The following is a 22,368-nucleotide window of genomic DNA, read 5'->3' on the forward strand; positions in this document are numbered from 1 at the left end:
AATAATAATCCTTAATGGTATTAACATTATTTCGTGCTGCTCTTTCACAATAATTGAATTAATTATCATAATCACAGTAGTTGAATAAATCACCGTAATCAGTCCTAAGAAACAAGGAAAGAGTAATCAAGTCCAACATAACGATTAAACTATAATTATTAACGGAATATTTCTTGCTCCTCTTTCACAATAGTTGAATTAATCACCATAATCACAATAGTTGACTTAATCATCATAATCACAATAGTTGAATTAATCACCATTGCAACAATTGAATTAATCATCATAGTCGCAATAGTTGAATTAATCATCATAATCGAAGTTCTGAGAAACGAGGAAAGAGTATAATCAAAGTCTGACATAACAATAATAAAATTAAACAATAATGATACACAATGTTATTAACATAATTTCGTACTGCTCTTTCACAATCATTGAATTAATTATCGTAATCACAATAGTTCAATAAATCACCGTAATCTGTCCTAAGAAACAAGGAAAGAGTAATCAAAATGTCCGAGATAATGATAAAACTATAACTATTAACACAATATTTCTTGCTCCTCTTTCACAATAGTTGAATTAATCATCATCTTCGATGTCTGCTTGTATCTTGATGTTCTTGTAGAATGCTTTAGCTAACGGACAACAGAATTGACTTAACAGCTGAAGATCATTGAACTTTGTCACCAATACTGGAAGATGAGTATGATAGCTTATTTCAGATGATGGAATGTTCTGCTTTCTGTAAACAGAAATGTGTGACACCCAGGCTGCGTTGTGTGCACATTCTCTGAAAGTAATGGTGCGAATATTCTTCTGTCCAATAAAAATCTCAGTTATTGGACGTATTCCAAATGGCGATTTCTTCTTATAATGAGATTCCATATACGATCCCCACTTGTAGAACATATGTTGACCAGCCTCAACTGCAGTGAATGGACAGGATTTCATTCTCGAGACTTTGATTAGAATCATTGGGTACTTCGATATGAGCATTCTGTTTAATAAGACCCATATCTTTATCGGGGGGTGTGATGTAGATCTACCTCCTCGTGGTGCAGCCTGGACGCTTAGTAGCGACAAAAAGATCTACAAAATGACACATAACCTCACATCAAATCGTTCTTTTAAGAATGGACCCATAAAGTTAAATGTCTTGCAGTGGAATGCAGGAGGGCTTTCCTAAGCGAAAAGGACAGAATTAATGCTCATGTTAATAAAGCATAATATTGACGTTTTCACAATCATGGAATCTAATCTCACAGATGATTTGATACCTCGTTACCAGTTCAAGGGCTACACACTATATCTCATGGGTAAATACAGACAAATCGCTAGCGGCATTTTAGTTGGAGTTAAAGACCAGAATAGTGCCGATTTTAAACCACTAAAAGAAATGGGTTCCACAGAAGACAAAAGCGAAATTGTAGAATTAAACATATGGAAGCTAGGCTGCCATTTTAAAATTTATGCTATATACAGTCCTCCTAATAATAAACCTAATTTCTCAAATCTTCACATTACTAATAAGACAATATTAATAGGAGATTTCAATGCCCATTCTCGAACACGGGGCTGCAATAGCTCAAATGCAGCAGGGAAAGAAATAGAAGATCTATTGAACTCCAGTACCTTACAACTAGTTTATAACAAAACAGATCTTCACACTTATCTCCACTATAATGCTACTCTAACATCACCGATCTTCTCTTAGTATCGGCGGACATATACAAAAACACCAAAAGGATAGTTCTAGAGGATCCAGGATCTGGTCACAGAACAGTTATAGCTACCATTACTTTCAGTATACAAGAAAGCAAGGATGAACACCATTCTAGAATCTCATGGAACTTCAAGAAAGCTAATTGGACCAACTTCTCGAAATCTCTGGGAAGTGAATTTTATGAGAAAAACATTGATCTCACTGAACATCCCAGTAAAATATATAAAATATTGAGCGCAAAAATATTGAAATGTGCGAAGCAAAATATTCCTAGAGGATCTGTTAGAAAATATAAATGTTTCTGGTCTAAAAACCTTGATGAGATTAAAAAGCAACGGGACGACCTACGTAAAACTGCTGAGCAATCAAAGAATATGGAGGATATCCAAGCTTGGAGACAAAAGGCTGCACTTCTGAAAAAATCTATTCTAGAAGCCAAAAGAAATTCATTTAATGACTTCATATCTAATTTCACCTTTCAAAAAGACAGCTCAAAATACCATAAATTTCTTTCCAATATGCAACAGAATAAAACTATACCCAAAAAAGAACTAATATTGGTTGGTAATAATCTGATTCACTCTGATACAGAAATTGCCAATGCTTTTGCCCATCACTATGCTCAGGCACAAAAGAAAGGTACTCAGGCAAGAAAGCAATCCAAAGTAATTAAACATAAAACATCAGATCTCATAAATGAGAAGGTAAAGTATAGAAATAAAACATCAGATCTCATAAATGAGGTGGATACTTTATCAGATGATATTTTCACAACTCCTGTTACAATGAAAGAACTCAATAAGGCAATAAGAATTCTGAAAAACAAGAAAACACCAGGAGAAGACAAAATCCATCCCGAGTTTAACAAACATCTAGGAATAGAGGCTAAACGCACCACTCTTGTTTTTTTTTAACAAAATCTGGTCTACAGGATTAATACCATCCCAATGGAAGAGTGCTGTTGTCATTCCGATTTTAAAAAAAGGTAAAGATCCTACATGCATGGCAAATTATAGACCAATCTCGTTAACTAGTGTTATGGCAAAGTTAATGGAATGCATAGTCTCTCAAAGGTTAAACTGGTATACTGAATTTAACAAATTATTAGCTTATGAACAAGCTGGCTTCAGGAAGCGTAGATCAACTGTTAGCAAGTTACTAAATTTAGTCAGGACATAAAGGATGCCATAGATAGAGGTAACATACTTACTGCAGTCTTTGTTGATTTTAGTTCTGCATATGACTCAGTTTGGAGAGAGAAACTGATATATAAACTTGGTCAATTAGGCATTAAATCTAACATGCTTCGGTGGTTAAAGGCTTTCATTGATCAACGTTCATGTAAAGTCCGTTCTGGATCTTCCCTTTCGAGAAGCAATTTATTGCAAACTGGCGTTCCTCAAGGAGCAGTGTTAAGTTGTGTTTTGTTGAATATATACATAAATGATTTAATTCAGGAATTAAAATCTATACCCAACATAAGATGCCTATTGTATGCGGATGATTTAGTCTTTTATACTGAAACACCCAAAAGAAAAGCTGAGTCAGAAACCACTAACATTCTTAACACAGCACTCAACATCCTGGAACATTGGTGTGACCACAATAACATGAATGTAAATATGACTAAAACTAAGTTCCAAAACTTCTCTTTAAGTCATCAAGCCATACACCCTAACCTAAGATACAAAGATATTCCACTTCATCAAACAGATGTATTTACGTATTTAGGAGTGTCCTTTGATAGGAAACTAAAATGGTCTCACCAGGCAGAAAAAATTATATCCTCATCATCCAAACAGTTAAATGGAATTAAACGAATTGCAGGTTCAAAATGGGGTTGTGACCGCACTATCCTACAAACAGTATATAAAATGTATATACTACCTCAAATATTGTACTGTTGTGAACCCCTAATAACAGCTTCGGAGACAGTATTAGATAAAATCGATCAAGTGCAAAACCAAGCCCTACGCCACCTCACTGGTGGAGTCAAAACCTCTCCAATTAATGCCATGCTCCTCTTAACAGGATTTAAACCAATTCATAGATTAATTGAAGAGAAGGCACTAATTCTATATGAAAAGCTATTAAGAATTCCTGGAGACCAATTCTGGCAATCTTATCATAATGTCGAAAGAAGATTGAAAAAACAGCACGGATTTATACAAAGAGTCATGGAATTGAGGGAAATATATCAGATTTGTAATACTCCAGAACCTCTTCCTCAATTTTTTAATCCAATACTTTCTAACTCCATCTTATTCTCCGTAGATTTGGAAGATGATGTTTGTAAAAAAGAAACACCAGTAGATATATTAAGATCCCAGGCTCTTGAAACAATTAATCTCAAGTATCCAGAAACTGAGTGGCTTCGTGTTTATACAGATGGATCCAAATCGGAGGATGATATTAATGTTGGTGCCGGTGTATACAGCGATATCTTTGCCTCCTATACTGCGGTAGGCACTCATAGGTCAGCTTATGACAGTGAAATTGAAGCTATCAGGGTAGCCTTAGCTCAACTGATATGTCATCAAACTAAATTCAAGAATGTCGTCATCCTGTCAGACTCCAAAGCAGCCATAGAATCTGTAGGTTCCTCAGACCCTGAGTCTTCATCAATCCAAGACTGTCAAAATGCCATACAACTATTACAAGCAAAACACAAAATCGTGGTACTACAGTGGGTCCCCGGGCACTGCAACTTATTTGGCAATGAGCAGGCTGATGCCTTGGCAAAAAAAGGTGCTAAAATTTTACAAACATCTCCTAAACCAACACCCTTCCAGACAATAAAATTATACATCCAAGAAGTTGCCCACAACATCCACTCCCATCAGATTGCTGAAAGAACATTATGACAAACACTGGAGAAGGGGCCTTTTATCAATACCTAACGGACCAAGAAGATTGGCAGTCGCGCATTTCCACCTTGCAACTGGTCATGACTGCTTGGCACAGCATCTCCACCATTTTGGTATTTATCAACATCCAAACTGTACCCTTTGTGACCTTTGAGAAGCGATGAATAGGGATCATCTCCAATGCTGTCCAGCTCTAAAATCACTGACTGAATGTGGCAGATACTGGGAAGTGAGAAGCCTAATGCCTCTGTTTAGTTCTTAGTTTTTACTTCTTTAAGGATTTTGTTTAGTTCCTTCTTTAGATTTAATTTTAAGTTATATTAAGTTAATTTTTTTTAATCTTGAGGTTGTGTTTGGGTAAAAGATAAGTTATCTATGTACCTGTCATTCGGATAAATAAATAAATAATTAAATAAATATCTTTATCGGACTCCATATACGAATAGCCTCTAATGGGAAGGTTATCCTTGCAGAGTCAAATCGGTGACACATGTGCACTAAATAATGTAGAAATCTGAAAACAGTATAGTTTTTATTTTTCCCTGCACATGAGTCGCAAAATATTTCAAGATGCTTCACTTGGGGCAAAAGAATGACAGAGCAGAAGTGGTACAGCATAGAAACATCATCATCCGTACCTTTCCTTGCCGTGGTTTCATCATATGTGTACGAATACGTCCTAATTTATAAGTTTATAACAATTTAGACATATTATACATCTTCTCATAGAATATAGTTTACTCACACAATGTGCATTTAATATGTTTTAACAAATAGATTTTATACATGTTTTTAACCATGTGACTTCGATAAAAATAGGAGCAAAATGTGTTTAGCATAAAATAACCAATAAGATAATATTATGTAACACTGAAGTTCACTCTTGTTTTAATATACAGTTTTAGCACTCATTAATTATGAAATTATACAGGATGATTCAGTGACTATGTTACAAAATTTTAGGGATGATAGAGGCCATCAATATGAACAACTTTCTTATAGGAATCTATGCCTGGAAACGTTCCGCTTCGTAGTTACAAGCCTAGATCCTAGATATGCTAGTCAGTGTAACCAACTAAAATCGAACTGAAAGGTGTCCTGTTCCTGCAAACGTTGGTGATTATTCATATAGATAGCATAAGTTAGTTGACATAGTAAATGATATTTTGACCGATTGAACATTGCAAATTTCCTTCCATTTCCTTTTGTACTTCCATAAATGAAATGCATATCGGCAAGTTGCAATGTTTAATCAGTCAAAATGTAATTTACGATGCCAACTAACTTATACCATTTTTATGAGAAATCACCAACATTTACAGGACCAAGTCATCTGCAACCAAACTTCAAAAGGATAGCCTTCAGTTCCAATTTAGCTGGTTACATTGACTAACGTATCTTGGTTTTCTTACTATGAAACGAAACGTTTCCGGACATAGGTTCCTATATGAAAGTTGTTCATAATTGTCTCCTCCATCATTTCTAAAAGTTGTTAACATAGTCAATGAATTACCCTGTATTCTTTATGTTATAATATGGCATGGTATAGCTCCTAAAATATTGTTAAAAATATTCGTATTATTTATTGTATTCACATAATCACCTGAAGATGACCAACGAAATGGCCGAAAACGTTTGTGATTTAAACTAGCTCATGTATCATGAAATGATAGGATGTTAACCTTCTATATACCTGATAAGCTGATGACTGAAATAACGATAAAAATATATTATAAACATTGATTGGAACCAAGGGACGGAGCGTGAGATTCAAACATATTTTTAGCACATAAAGAAAAAGGCCACCAAACAAAACAAAAGTTTGTAACAGAATTGTTTAGCTGTGAACATGTAATGAGGAAAACATAGAAACACTCCAAGAGCAATCTATCTGAAAATGGCTCTTAAACATAAAATTTGTAACTACTTGCGCCTAAAAAGACTACGAAGCCCACGATATACATATCTTACACAGGGGCACCAGCAACTCTTCATTCTTATCTCCTCTTCTTCTTCTTCTTCTTCTGCTGCTGCTGCTGAAAGATGCTCCAATGATGACGTGGCATGGGAGCTCGCAGAGAAACATAAAGTGGCAGGGGCGCTGGCACAGCTGGTTTTGGAGGAAAGGGAGCTGGTAGAGCTGGTATGGGAGGCATGAGAGCTCACAGAGAAACATAAAGTGGCAGGGGCGCTGGCATAGCTGGTTTTGGAGAAAAGGGAGCTGGTAGAGCTGGTATGGAAGGCATCAGAGCTCGCAGAGAAACTTAAAGTGGCAGGGGCGCTGGCACGGCTGGTTTTGGAGGAAAGGGAGCTGGTAGAGCTGGTATGGGAGGCATGAGAGCTCGCAAAGAAACATAAAATGGCAGGGGCGCTGGCACAGTTGGATTCGGAGAAAAGGGAGCTGGTAGAGCTGGTAAGGGAGGCGTGAGAGCTCGCAGGGAAACATAAAGTGGCAGGGGCGCTGGTTATGGAGAAAAGGGAACTGGTATGGGAGGCATGAGAGCTCGAAAGAGAGCTGGAAAAGCTGGTATGGGAGGCATGGGAACTGGCAGAGCTGGTATGGGAGACATGGGAGCTGGCAGAACTGATATGGGAGACATGGGATCTGGCAGAACTGGTAGAGGAGTCATGGGAGCTGGGAGAGCTGGTATGGGAGCTGGCAGAGCTGGTATAGGAGTCATGGGAGCTGGTATAGGAGTCAAGGGAGCTGGCAGAGGAGCTGGAAAGGGATCTGGCGTGGGGAAGCGTGGGAGGTATGAATGAAGTTCCTAACTTCTCTAGTGACAAGCCATCGAGGATTTTCACCGCTTCTGCAACAAGCAAAATGAACAAGAACTTTAAGCATGTGTCATTATCCGTGAATGGCATATTAAAGAGTGAGAATTCGTATACAACTCTCTATTTTTACTGTCCATTTGCAAAGTCATACAAAATCATTTGTACAGGTTTTGAACGAATGTAATGAATATTAATTATACATAGTTTTGCACTCGATGTGGGTCTCTGGCATCTCGTCAGCCCACTAGAGTTGTGTGGATATAAGGAGAAAAATTGAGACGGTGTCGGTTGGAGTTCCTGGGTAGTTCAATCTGTAGAGCACTGGTGCGTTCAGCCAGAGGTCCCTGGATGGATACCTGGCCCCGGAACAATTTTTTCCTTGAAATTATTCAAATTATTCAATGTTCTAAATTGTTTGTCAACACAATATTTTTTTTTTTATCTTAACTGTACTTGATGGCCGGAAATTCCTTGCATATGCAGTGTGGGTGTGGAGAAACCAAAACAAACACACTATCCTTTTGCTCCAAGCATACCCAAACACCTCTATCTACGTGACTTTATCATTATCATCATTTATACAAGTATTAGGCCATGTGGCCTATTACGATCTCATAATAAAGAGGAATTTCTCCCCAGCTCTTTTTGGGACGTCCCAGAGATCTCTTCCCATGGGGTTGATAACGAAGAATACCTTTTGGGATTCTGTGGGATCTCATACATTGCAAATGGCTCATGCAGTTCTGATATTTCTGTATGAAATCGAGTATTGATTCCAGACTCAGTTCTTCCATTACTTTGTCGTTGCTTTTATGGTCCCATTTTGTATATCATGCTGTTCTTCGCATAAACCTCATTTCGTTAGCTGTTATTCTACTTTCATCCATCCGCCTTAATGTCCATGCCTCATTATCATAACAGACTACAAGATTTGTTAAAGGCGTATTCTAGTGCTTCTCAGTAGCAGGGAAGGTTTCATTACCCTTCTTTTATTCCCATAGATTTGAAGTATTCTACAATTTTGCTCATTATATCCAAATCATTATCTAATATTAATTTGTAGCCAAGATAATTATGTAAAATCATTAACTTTTCCTAAAATGTTGCCTTCTAAACATATTTTTTTTAGGGATAGCGTATTTTCCCCAAATGGCCGTAACTTCTTTTTTTCTGTATTTATTTCCATTTTACATTTTTGCAGTGATATTTAAATTACGTACTGAGTATTGTAGATCATTTTCTGTAGATGCTACTGAAACTAGGTCAACTGCAAATATCAATGAACCTATTTTTAAATTTCTGTTTATCTGCAACTGACCATGTCACATTTGTCTCCGTTTCTGAAGAATTTCATTCACATGCATTATAAACAGAAGGGAGACCGCAATCCTGTTTTACTCCTGTGTTAATTTCGTGCTATTCTGAGGTTCTGTTTTAACTGACTTAAAAATCCCATAACCTCTTTTTCTCTGTTTCACTTATTCTCAGTTGGCATTTTTTGTGAACTTTAGCTATACAAACTTTAACATGTATTGATATATCACGTGTGTAGAATCTTTGGGTATATCAGTAGGTCATGGACTTTTGTTCTGACTCTGTTTTTTATTGTCTTATGGCTTATGTTCATGTAACTGATTTAGATTTTGTTTCAATGTTTATGATATTAGCGATTAAGGGGATCATGAATCATAATATGTAAATTTCCAATCCTGCAAGTGCCTTCGTGACTGAGGGAAACCATGAAAAACCTCAATCACATTGGTTGACCACGGGGTTTGAACCCGTGACCTTCCGAATACGAATCTCAAACACTATCGTCTGAGCTAAGTGACTCAGTTTTTTTATTGCTTATCTATTTCTTGTAATTTTATTGTTTGTTAGTTAAAATTGTAACAATCAGTGGCGGCCGGTGACGCATTCTGGTGGTGGTGCAAAAAAAATGTTGCATGCAAATCACCCTAGTGAAAGGCGATAATCACAGCTCACGTTTACATTATATTAAATAAAACACATTAATTAAACCAGCTATTTTACCAGGTGTGCAGTTAATGCATCTAGTAACAGTTACAATAACATTTCCGAAACTAATAACGAAATTTACAAAATATACAAATAATGGAGAACTTTCTCAGTATTGTTAAGTCAAATACAAATGACTTTTATAACTAGTAAAATTACTGGCAAAAACACACGAGAATAACAATGATATAGATAATAAATGAATAAGTTTGCACTTTATTTAAACAGGCCAATGAATCCAAGGCAGGAGCCTGAATATTAAATAACACATGTTCATGTCGTGCACAGATCTCATGTATTCTTAACAAAAGCATCAATACTAGCAACAATAAAGCGATATTTAGTTGCCGCAAAATAAAACAAATATTACACAAAATTAACAAATAGTGTTACATAATATGAAAAAATATATATATCTTTCTAAAAAGAACCATGACTGACTATCTCTGCATTCAATATACACTGCCGAGCAAAAAAGAAAAGAAAAAAAAAACGCAACACTTGAATAAAATAATTTGAAATATCAAACCATAATACAAATTATAACATTACTGTGTGCTTCTATGGGTCTGTTTGTGTTAGGCAAGAAGAGGGGGTGAAGAAGGGATAGTGACGCGAAACATACAGCCTCTCCTATCCAAATGCCATCCTCACCTTCCCGTGGTCCACCCTGTTTCTACCAACGAGGAAATGGCGACTGAGTCACAGCGGTATAACTGTTTCATCAAATGCAGAGGAAATGCTGCATTACAAGCCTGTCCAGAGGCTAAAAGTGGCAGCCCCACTACTGGACTACCTAACGATAAGGCTAGTAACCTATCTTAGGGAAAATTACATTACTTTCAAGCCTCAAACAAGCAGTATAAGGACAGATAATTTGATGACAACCCAGAGCAAGTCAACGGTTAAACGAAATTGGAAAAAACAAAATATGTTCACATACGCTACCTGGAATGTTAGAGGGATCAATCACAAAGAAGAAGAACTAGACGAAATATTGAATAACAAGCAGATTAAAATAGCAGCAATAACAGAAACAGAAAAGAAACTAAAAGGCACAACTGAAACAAGAAACTACATAATCATATATAATGGTGTTAATAAGAAGACAAGAGCACAGGCCGGAGTAATGATTTGGATTCATAAATCAATAAAAAACAAAATAAACAATTATACATATTGGAATGAAAGAATACTAGAAGTACAACTTCAGATAGGAAGAGGCAAACTAACTTTCTTTAGTCTTTGTGCTCCAGAGGAAGGAAGAGTTGAAGAAACTGAATTGTTTTATGCCCAGTTGCAAGAAATTTTGAATAAAGTAAATAAAAATAATTACATATTATTACCTGGAGATTTAAACGGTAGAATAGGCAACATCGAAATAAAAAATACCATAGGAAAATTTGGAGAACCTACCATAAACAATAATGGAGAAAAAATAAGAGATTTTGTATTATACAATGAAATGAAAATCATGAATTCATTTTACAACCATAAGGATATTCATATGTATACATGGTCAGCACGTGGCTCAAAATCTATCATAGATTATTTTATAGCAAATAAAAAATTATCCGAATTGTCTTTAGATGTCAAGGTCTTCAGAGGAAGTGACATTGGATCAGATCATTACCTTGTATTAGCAAAAGTGAGATATACACCAAGATGGCTAAATTTAACAAAGATAAATTCTCCCAAAAAAGAATTAATGCTTTACAAAATTAGATTAATCCATGACGACAGTGTACGCTGGCTTTATCAAAAAAGACTTGAACAAAAAATATTAGAAACACCTGAAGATGAAGACATTCACAAAGAATGGGAAAATATTAAAACTTAAATATCACAGGCAGCCACAGAGAGCATCGGAAAATATAAGGCTTTCACACAAAAGAAAAAATTAAGATCATGGGATGATGAAATTAAGGAGATCATAAAAAAATAAAAACATAGCTTATAGAAAATACCTTCAAACAAAATCCGTCAATGATGAAATAGATTATAAACATAAAAGGGCGATAGCTAACAGAGAAATTAGAAAACGACACAGGCAATCATGGAAAGAGTTTATATCTTTTTTAGAAACTGACATTTATCAAATGAAACCCAATACATATAAAATTTTAAAATACATGAACAGAGACATAAAGGAATTCGCCAAGATAAACCCTTGCCCCAAAATAGAAACATTCCTAGACTTTTACAAAAACTTATGGAACAATCCTATTTTTGATTCAAAATTCTGAGACACAAAAAACCCAGATGAACAATGCATTACAAAAGAAGAACTACAAGAAGCATTAAAGAAGACGAAAAATAGTAAATCACCTGGAGAAGATAACCTAAATTCAGAATTGTATAAATATGCAGGAGATCTATTTCAAGAAAGATTACTAAGATTTCTAAACAGAATATATCTGACTGCCACTTTACTGGAAGAATGGAAAAATAGTGTAATTATTCCCATACATAAAACAGGAGATAAACAGAATGTGGAAAACTATAGAGGGATTAGTATCCTCAACACATGTTATAAGATATTTAGTAAGATTTTAAGTGAAAAATTAAAAAAAAAACATGCTGAAACTTTCCTTCTGGAGTGTCAAAATGGCTTTAGAAAAGGAAGATCATGTGTAGATCCATTATTTAGTATCAAACTATTGTTAGAAAAAAGAAGAGAATTTAATTTAGAAATCCATATAGCTTTTATTGATTTTGTGAAAGCTTTTGATAAAGTCCGAAGAGACCTTTTATTCGACATATTACAAGATAAAAATATTCCAAATTTGCTATTACAAAATATAATAGAAATCTACACAGACAGCAAAATATGTGTCAAAATAAATAACTGTATATCCGAAAGAAAATTAGTTAATAATGGAGTTCGACAAGGTTGTCCACTATCACCAACTTTATTTAATATCTATATAAATGAAATTATTTTAAAATGGAACCATATCTACACATCAGGAATCAAAATAACCAGTGCTCTAACATTAAATACCTTACTCTATGCCGATGATCAAGTCATAATTTCCAATTCAGAGGATAATTTACAAAGAGGATTGTATACATTAAATAAAATATTAAAAGATTTTGGGATGGAAATTTCAGCACAAAAATCAAAAGTAATGACATTTTTAGGACAAGACCCAGTCAGAAGTAAGATAATACACAATAACCAATGCCTCGAACAAGTGCAAAATTTCAATTATCTGGGTTGTGAAATATCTTATCAAAATGAAAAAGATGTGAACAAGAAAATTACCAAATTTACACAAATTCTAGGGATAATAAACAATACATTAAAAGCTAAATTAGTACAAAAATCTACAAGAATAAAAATATATAATACACTAGCACTATCCTCCCTTTTATACGGAAGCGAGATTTGGACATTAAAGAAAAAAGACATGAACAGAATCAAAGCAACGGAAATGAAATTTTTCCGGAGGACAGCAGGATATATTCTTTTAGACCGAAAAAGGAATGAAGAAATTTTAGAACAATTAGAAGTAGAGTCAGTAGAAGAAAAAATCAGCAGATACAAATTCAATTGGCTAGATCATGTAAGAAGAATGGAAAATTCAAGAATCCCAAAAATTATGATGCAATATAAACCTAGAGGACATCGTCGACCAGGAAGATCTTTAAGAAGACTGCCAGATGGGGCCGAAACAGGTCTACAGAGGCCTAATTCGTGAAGGATGATGATGATGATGAAATGTTAATTCATGTTTTGGAAAGGAAAGTATTGTATACTCATTGGGTCACTTGTGACACTCGCTTTGCCACTTCCTGTTACTTACTCTATATTTACTGCTGTGCCATTAAAATTTACAACCCTAAACACACGCAGTTAAAACAAAGTTACAACACTATTGTTTTCTTTTTTGCTCATAATGGAATTCTGTAATATTGAACTCAGTTTTAAACAACATTTAAGAGAGTTAAGATGCCGTTAAGCCTCATTAACGCTGCTAGATCAGTCGCGTTGGTAGAGTATGACCGCATCTTACGTTATGTTGCAGACAACTCCATCGACTGATTCACGTACAGTGCAAAGGTACAGGGAACTTCGTTCATATTCTCAAAGATCGGAATATGGTAGGAAAAGGTCATCTTCTTGCAATAGATGACCAGTTCTTGTTCCTTCAAGTGCTGCGTAACCACCACACCACTGCGGTCGAGGTCAGAAATCGACTAGAATAAGTGCGAGGTGTGAATGTCAGTGAGTGGACTGTGAGGAGGAGGTTACATGATGCTGGTCTGATCTCCAGAATACCTGATATTGGCCCAGAACTTACAAGACAACACCGTCAAACTCTCTTACAGTTTGACAGTTTGTAAAGGAACATCAGAAATGGGCTGGCGAACGATGAGGAACAGTTTTGTTCTCAGATGAGTCCCGATTCTTCCTCAGATCCCCAAATGGAAGAGAGAAAGTGTGGAGGACTGGAGAAAGGTATTCTCCATCCAACTGTTCATCAAGGACAGCATTTCATGGCGCTTCAGTGATGGTGTGGGCAGCATCAGTTTGATTGCACAAACGGACCTTGTCTTTGTGGAAAGTGGATCTCGTACTGTCCATCCCTACATTGAAGAAATCCTTTGGCAACATGTTCTTCCTTTTGCATCATTTATTGGTGACAATTTCATGCCCTTGCAGGACAATAGACGTTCTCGTGTGGCGCGATATGTCCTCCAGTATCTCAATGAAGTATGGATTCAACTCATTCAATGGCCATCACTCAATGGGTATACTTAGCTTCCCAAAACATAAATTAACACTTGCCTAACACAAACAAGTCCATAGAAGCGCACAGTAATGTTATAATTTGTATTATGGTTTGATATTTCAAAAATTTATTCAAGTGTTTTTTTTTTTTTTTTTTTTTTTTTTTTTTTTTTTTTTTTTTTTTTTTTGCTCGGCAGTGAAATGGATTAATAATTTACACATTCAAATCCAAGTTGTGTGCATTAGTTTTGAATTGGTAACATTACATTAAGATTTGGCGCGGAACTTTAACTTGTGTTTTCCTGAAAGCTTGAGCTTGATGGTTCCCTGCCTAACTTCTCCAACAACCCTGCTATCTACGGAAATTTTTGCATTACTGCGCTCTAGCGGGCGGAATGTTAACTACTGAGTCAAATTGAATTCGGCTCAGTGCCTGCCATAAGAAACGCAAGTAGCCTTTTGTACAGTGTGCCACGCCGAACTGGCTCCAACGTTCAGAGAAACGCTGCAAGAATGCGTCCCGATCTGTGCGCGCACGCTCGTTCAGATGACATATGAATAAAATGTGTAGAAATAAAAAAACTACAACTCCTTTTTAGGATATTATTTTTTGTTTCTTTCATTGGTGGTGCCTTGTTATTAACAATAAACGTTACACTAACAATTGAAGAGTCCACTGCAAGAATGATGGATGTCACTTTCTTGTCGAAAATGAACCAAGACTGTCAATATACAGCTTAAGACATATAGAATGTACATACAGAGTTATATGGCATTAACACTGATAGTCATTGTCCAGTAATGATCGGAAAATCACAGTTAAGCTTTGAGCGCTAAGCATTTCAAACTTTCAATTGCTTCTCCTGCAAAATGTATTCCAAATGACATCCATCATACTTGCAGTGGACTCTTCAATTATAACAATAATAGTCTACTAAGACATTCTGTGCTGTGCAGTGTTATCAATTGTGCAATTATAAGTACTTCAGAGAAAGTTTTGTCACTGACTCTTTCATCCAGTATTCATACAGAGTAAATCATGCGAAAATTTCGGGGCAGTGTGCTGGAACATGACGGTTTTTATTTAGTAATAATGGTGAAGGTAATCCTTGCTCCAAAACAAGACGAACTTTCTTCCTGGAATTGGAAAATCCTCATAAATTCCCATCTTCTCCTCAACCCTTAGGCACGTGGAAGAAATGAAATAATATGGCAATGACTTCAAGAATTGGCAACTGAGCTAAGTATTATTTATCCCTTGCTCGTTCCTACACTTAAGTGGTGAAGAGTGTGAGAGAATGCCGTCATGTTTTGAAGAGAAGTAATAAATGTAATGATGTCGCCTTTACATGCAATGAAGGTGTTTTGGGGCCAAGGAGGTAGAACTCCATGCCTAAGTTACCTCCCATACTGTACTACATAGTGAGAAGAAACTAACTAGGGGATGGTAAATAGACAAAAAAATAAATAATATTATTTCATGATATGAATGCTTCACTTGAGGTTGTTCCATGTTAATTTACCTACATAGGCCTATTTCTAAATAAAGTCAGCTCTTCTCTCATTCTGCGTTGTATAGGCTAGTGACCTATATTGTATAAAATTCTTAATACAGTGCATCTTCGCCATCACATCGCGACGACCGACTGGCAAGCGGCAGAAGCGCGCCCCCCCCCCCGGCCCTACCAGACACTTGATCAGTCATGGGCGTGATGGTGAAGATGCATTGTAATAAGAATGTATTATGATTATTTGAAATTAAAATATTAACACTTTCACTTATGGACATGCTTGTTCAGCAGCTTCGAAGCCAGCTTGATATCTCTGGTCGTAAGGTTAACACATTCCAACTCCAGTAATCGCACGTGCAGATCTGTTTATATAGACTATCCAGTGGTGTCACTCTAATTTTTTAACAAGCGGTTATCTCCGCTAAATACCGCAAATTAAAAAAAATAAATGAAGTAATACACACAAAGGAAAACTGCAATCCAACATGTTCTTGTCGGCCTGGTTGGCGCAGTTGGTATAGTACTGGCCTTCTATGCCCGAGGTTGCGGATTCGATCCCGGGCCAGGTCGATGGCATTTAAGTGTGCTCAAATGTGACAGGCTCATGTCGGTACATTTACTGGCATGTAAAAGAACTCCTCCGGGACAAAATTCTGGCACACCAGCGACGCTGATATAACCTCTGCTGTTACGAGCGTCGTTAAATAAAGCATAACATTAACATGTTCTTCCATAACAAAATTATGTGCATAGTTTAAAATGCTGATTCACGTCACGAAGGAGGAGCAGACTTCTGACACTTCATCTGTGTGCTGAGCGGCAGTGGGTTGCCTCGCCACAGAAGCATCATATCACATACATTATCATACCTACTGTACTATTATATTCACAAATAGCATTATACTATATACAGAAATTAAATAAAAACAACATAAGCAGGAAATACACGTTTATAAGCACAAGGTAGACATGCGTGTTCCACTCAGAAACAACTGATGTTTCCAGGAAATGCGGCAGCATGGGTGGAGTGCTGTTCTATGCATGCGCAGAGTCATTTTCTTCTTTCCTTCCAACATTCTTATCTCCAACACAATAACGGTAGATAACGTGTGAGAAGTTCACAGAACAACACCAGCTAACTAGCTTTGAATGTCTGTCCACACCGACATATTATTTGAGTTATCTCAAAATGCCCCCAGCCAGGAACAGGACAAAGTGGCGCTTGGACAAAGTGGCACTTGTTTGTTGTAGCCCTGTGCTCCACATAAGGTAAAAGGTAAAGGTATCCCCGTAACTTGCCATGAAGGCATATGGGGGCATGGAGGTAGAGCCCCATGCTTTCCATGACCTCGGCACTAGAATGAGGTGGTGTGGTCGGCACCACGCTCTGACCACCTTTTACCCCTGGGAAAGACCCGGTACTCAATTTTATAGGAGGCAACGAGAAAAAATCCTGTCACCACCTGGGATCGAACCCCGGACCTTCCAGTCCGTAGCCAGCTGCTCTACCAACTGAGCTACCCGGCCGCCCTACATAAGGAGCTAAAGGAAATGCTATAGTATCTGAAGATGCATCTGGATACATATTTGTACAACATACTGTTACAAATTAATTTAACAAGTACGGTACAATGAAAGATGAGCAGAAGACGTTTCTTCTTCAACTTTTACCCAAATACCGATAGGAGTTCCCAACTCCTTCAAAAGTTGTTTTCACTTTTTTCTTTTCCTGTGTTACAAATACCTCTAAGCCCAGGAGTGATCTGTAAATGGTAATGTTTTAGTGAAATTGTTGTGCTTGTTTTATACATTTATGCATGATTGTGGGAATTTGAATTTTTGGAAGTGCAGTTTTTTGTACCACACTACCATGTCAAGGCATTGGAAGAACCCTGTTACCTATTAGCAAACACATTTCATTTTAACTAAAGAGTTCTCTATTTTAGATCTTTTATGTCAGATTCTAAATCTAGAATCTTCACCTAACTAAGTACTTGAGTGAGGATTTCGAACGTATTTTGCGTTTTTAATCTTATTGTTTCTAGTTGAACTGCGATAGATTCGGTATCATGTATCTCTGGCAGATTTAGTATTCTCCCAGGAGATAAAAGATTGTTGGTAGGCGATCTGTTGCACACTGGATCCTGTTGTTCTCTCAGCAGGGATAGCTGGGTTGAAAACATGACCATCAACAGTCTTTCTGATGATAAACATTTCTTACATGGCAAGATGGAGGATCCTCGATGGAATGCTTTCACGTTTCATTGCATTACCCCTATTTCTGTGTGGGATTTATATTCAAACATAAGCACAACTTAAATGATACTGACTACTACCGACCCAGCAGCCATAAATCATTCAAAATTTTCAATACTTTTAATGGATAAAAATATGTTCCATTAAAAATGGAATACCAAATTGTAGGGGTATTAAAAAGGAAAACGAAGTATCTTATTACTGTGCTTAATAGTGTATAATAGTCTATTTACTTCTTTAAATAATATTTTGGAATAATAAACTATGGCTCAGTTTTGTGTATGCGGTATTAGCACTCAGAAGGAAAGGGGTATCGATAGGAGACTGCCAAAGTAATTGCAGATCGACCTGCAAATATAATATCGATGGACCAGTTCTAAAAGGAAACAACTCAAAATTCAAACTTTTGAGAAAACTGAAGTTTAAAGCTTCATGTTGCTATAAACATCCAATTTGGAAACTTACAACATATATTAAACATGATTTGAATTTGGATTAAGAATCCTCTGATTTTTCACAGCAACATAAAGCTTCAAAATGCAGGATTCTCTAAACTTCAATTTTGAATTGTTTCCCTTTCAACCTGGCCCATCGATGTTGTAGGCTATATCTGTTGTAATTTACAATTCATTTTATATTTTATATTTTCAGATATGCCTAGTAATATAATAGAATAAGTATATATAAATTTCAATCACAAGACACATCTGTTTGCAAACAGATACCTGGAGACTTGTACTTTTTCAGATTTTCTATCGCAATTTCGACTTCTGAAAGTGTGGGTTCAGGTATAAATGGCTCAGCAGTTTGTATTTCAATTTCGTCCCGATCATTTCTATCTGGCCTATGTACATTTAGTAGTTGTGCAAAATAGTTTTTCCATGTGTTTAGGATTGATGGAGAGTCTGCAAGCAAGTCACCATTCTCATCCTTGATCACGTTTACCCTTGGCTGATATCCGTTCTTAAATTCCTTTATACCCTTATATAAATCTCGAATGTTTTTATTCTTACTATTTGTTTCTACCTCATTCAGTTTTTCCTTCAAGTAACCTCTCTTTTTATTCCTAAGTGTACGACTTGCTTCCCATCTTTCATTGAAATAATTATCTCTCTTCTCCTCAACTGGATCCTGTAAGAATTTCAATTTTGCCTGTTTCCTTCTTTCTACTACCATGCAACAATCTTCATCAAACCACGGTTTCTTTTTCTTAGTTTCATAACCTATGCTCTGCTCAGCTGCAATTTTGATACTATCTCTGATATTTTCCCACATGCTATTAACATCTAATTCTTTCTCAACTTCGTCGGAACTTTCTAAAGTGGCAAACCTATTCGAAATTTCGAACTGATAATTTTACTTAGTTTCCTCGTCCTTTAATTTCAAAATATTCAATTTAGTAATATTAACTTGCTGTTCTACTCGCTTGGCTACTGATAATCTTTCTCTTAATTCTTCAATCACCAAATAATGGTCAGAATTATAGTCTGCACCCCTGAAAGTTCGAATATCTACTATACTAGTATGTCTCCATTTATCTATCAAGATGTGATCTATTTGGTTACATTTCAATCCATCTGGAGAAGTCCAAGTATATTTATGTATTTAAATATTATAATGTTAAATTAATGTTTTTCCTTTCTGTCAACCTAATTTGTTTTATCTTCAAAATTTAAGAACAGGTTCTACGAACTGCGACAAATTCAATAAGTGAATCAGGCGACTGGTGCGAACTGGCTCAATGATACCACTGGATAAATGTTCTATTCACTACCAATACGAATTCAAGTCTCCTGAAATTGTGCACAGAGTCCGTAGATATCCAGAGAACTGCAATTCTTTGCGCTGGAAATGCCGACAAAAATCAGCCATTTTTATTACAGCGCACGCTATTTCCCATATGCATTTGTATAGCGAATGACTGTAGCCTAAATCAGAATCAAATATTTTTACTTTTAAGGGCCATGGACACTGGCCTAAAATAAGTTTTACTTTAAATGGTCCTATTACTCTGGGATTCCACGGATTCTGCTTCTGCATAGCTGAGAACGCCACTATAGCTTAGAATTTGAACAGTTACTGTACCTTCGTAGTATCCGTCTACGTCGTACTGGAAATGGTAAAGATAAACCTCTAGCTTCACCAACTTCCTCCGCCCCAGCTCCATGACGCTCTCGTCCCACTCGGCGTACTGGCTGCTCGAAGGCTGGCTGGCAGCGTCTACCATCATCGGCTCATCAGTTGTTAGCTTCACCAACTTCCTCCGCCCCAGCTCCATGTCGCTCTCCTCGAACTTGGTGTACTGGCTGCTCGAAGGCTCGCTGCCAGCGTCTACCATCATCGGCTTATCAGTTGTTAGCTTCACCAACTTCCTCCGCCCCAGCTCCATGTCGCTCTCCTCGAACTCGGTGTACTGGCTGCTCGAAGGCTGGCTGGCAGCGTCTACCATCATCGGCTTATCAGTTGTTAGCTTCAACAACTTCCTCCGCCCCAGCTCCATGTCGCTCTCCTCGAACTCGGCGTACTGGCTGCTCGAAGGCTGGCTGGCAGCGTCTAACATCATCGGCTCATCAGTTGTTAGCTTCACCAACTTCCTCCTCCCCAGCTCCATGTCGCTCTCCTCAAACTCGGTGTACTGGCTGCTCGAAGGCTGGCTGGCAGCGTCTACCATCATCGGCTCATCAATTGTTAGCTTCACCAACTTCCTCCGCCCCAGCTCCATGTCGCTCTCCTCGAACTCGGCGTACTGGCTGCTCGAAGGCTGGCTGGCAGCGTCTACCATCATCGGCTCATCAGTTGTTAGCTTCACCAACTTCCTCCGCCCCAGCTCCATGTCGCTCTCCTCGAACTCGGCGTACTGGCTGCTCGAAGGCTCGCTGCTAGCATCTACCATCATCGGCTTATCAGTTGTTAGCTTCAACAACTTCCTCCGCCCCAGCTCAATGTCGCTCTCCTCGAACTCGGCATACTGGCTGCTCGAAGGCTCGCTGGCAGCGTCTACCATCATCGGCTTATCAGTTGTTAGCTTCACCAACTTCCTCTGCCCCAGCTCCATGTCGCTCTCCTCGAACTCGGCGTACTGGCTGCTCGAAGGCTCGCTGGCAGCGTCTACCATCATCGGCTCATCAGTTGTTAGCTTCAACAACTTCCTCCTCCCCAGCTCCATGTCGCTCTCCTCGAACTCGGTGTACTGGCTGCTCAAAGGCTGGCTGGCAGCGTCTACCATCATCGGCTTATCAGTTGTTAGCTTCAACAACTTCCTCCGCCCCAGCTCCATGACGCTCTCCTCGAACTCGGCGTACTGGCTGCTCGAAGGCTGGCTGGCAGCGTCTACCATCATCGGCTTATCAGTTGTTAGCTGATTCCTCTCATTGCTTTTCAAGTTTTCCAACTTACCTGGTGGAGTGTTCATATAACACGCTGCAGTCGATCTTCTTGTCAATCTTCTCCATATTCTTGTCCATCTTGTTGTCCATCTTCCTTTCTTCTCTCCGTTGCGTTTCGTCATGACATGTCCTTCCCCAGTATCCCCCACCCGGACATCCGATTGGGGGGATAGTTTACGTCCGGAATTTTTTACCAGGGAAAGACTCATCATGCCATTTCTATTTGAAATTTTCTTCTTGGGATATATATAAATGCGGAAGCTTCCCATTGCTTTCCGCACACCACTCTCTCTTTCGCATCTTAAAAGATCCCAGGGGGCCCCAGCGTGGAGGTGAGGAGAGTGGATTTGACTAATTAGGCCCTCCGGACTTCACCGAAATTCACCGCAAGGGTTAAATATCAGTTCCATCAGGGTTTTTGACCCAATCGGAGACCGGGAAATCCCAATTAGCCTTTGCCCCCCCTTATTGAGTCTAAATCATTATAAAGATCATTAATGTGAAAAGATCAACTAAGATCCGTCAGTCTGCATAGTGTAGTCGGTATAGCGCTGGCCTTCTGTGCTCGATGTTGTGGGTTCAATCCCGAACCAGGTCGATGGTATTTAAGTGTGTTTAAATGCGACAGGCTCATGTTAGTAGATTTACTGGCATGCAAAAGTACTACTGCAGGACAAAATTCCGGCGATGCTGATATAAGCTCGGCAATCGCGAACATCTTAAATAAACCATAATTTTAATACATCTTGATTACACAACTTTCAACACTGTATCACTTCGGAATATGTATTATATGACTTCCTTGTGTTAAATACTGTCGTACCTGGTTCACATGTTTCGACCTATTATGGGTCATTCTCAGTCCTGAGGATGACCCAAAACGGTCGAAACATGTAAACCAGGTACGATAGAATTTAACACAGGAAGTCATATAATATATATTCCGAACATAATTTAAAAATTTTCAACTAAGATCCTTATCGAACATGACACCAGAAAATTAATCTTCAAGGATGATTTAAGATTGAAGTAATGTGATTGAAATAGGCCTACTAGATATGTAAAATTAGCATTATTAATAAAATAT

At 37.6% G+C, this 22,368-nt stretch overlaps 1 protein-coding gene across 1 annotated transcript; it reads right to left on the reverse strand.

Annotated features, from left to right (window-relative positions):
• Nucleotides 1-294: 294 nt before the first annotated feature.
• LOC138715594 (uncharacterized) lies at nucleotides 295-20,788 on the reverse strand. The gene is made up of 4 exons (XM_069848668.1): nucleotides 20,705-20,788; nucleotides 19,906-20,101; nucleotides 6,565-7,403; nucleotides 295-1,092 (listed from the first exon to the last, which is right to left on the reverse strand). Exons 1-4 carry the CDS (start codon nucleotides 20,786-20,788, stop codon nucleotides 583-585), a joined length of 1,629 nt encoding a protein of 542 aa, XP_069704769.1. The 3' UTR covers nucleotides 295-582.
• Between the last annotated feature and the right edge of the window lie 1,580 nt (nucleotides 20,789-22,368).

The sequence above is a fragment of the Periplaneta americana genome, chromosome 15 (genome assembly GCF_040183065.1).
Source record: "Periplaneta americana isolate PAMFEO1 chromosome 15, P.americana_PAMFEO1_priV1, whole genome shotgun sequence".
NCBI lineage: Eukaryota > Metazoa > Arthropoda > Insecta > Blattodea > Blattidae > Periplaneta > Periplaneta americana.

What these genes read in the sequence shown, in the direction of transcription:
- LOC138715594 (XM_069848668.1), bottom strand. Translation starts at nt 20,788, where the DNA reads ATGGTAGATGCTAGCAGCGAGCCTTCGAGCAGCCAGTACGCCGAGTTC. An exon ending in AGCTGGGGCGGAGGAAGTTG is followed by an intron (nt 20,102 to 20,704) that starts GTGAAGCTAACA and finishes GCTGCCAGCCAG; the next exon opens with CCTTCGAGCAGCCAGTACGC. An exon ending in AGAGTTGCTGGTGCCCCTGT is followed by an intron (nt 1,093 to 6,564) that starts GTAAGATATGTA and finishes GTCATTTTGTAG; the next exon opens with ATCTTTTTGTCGCTACTAAG.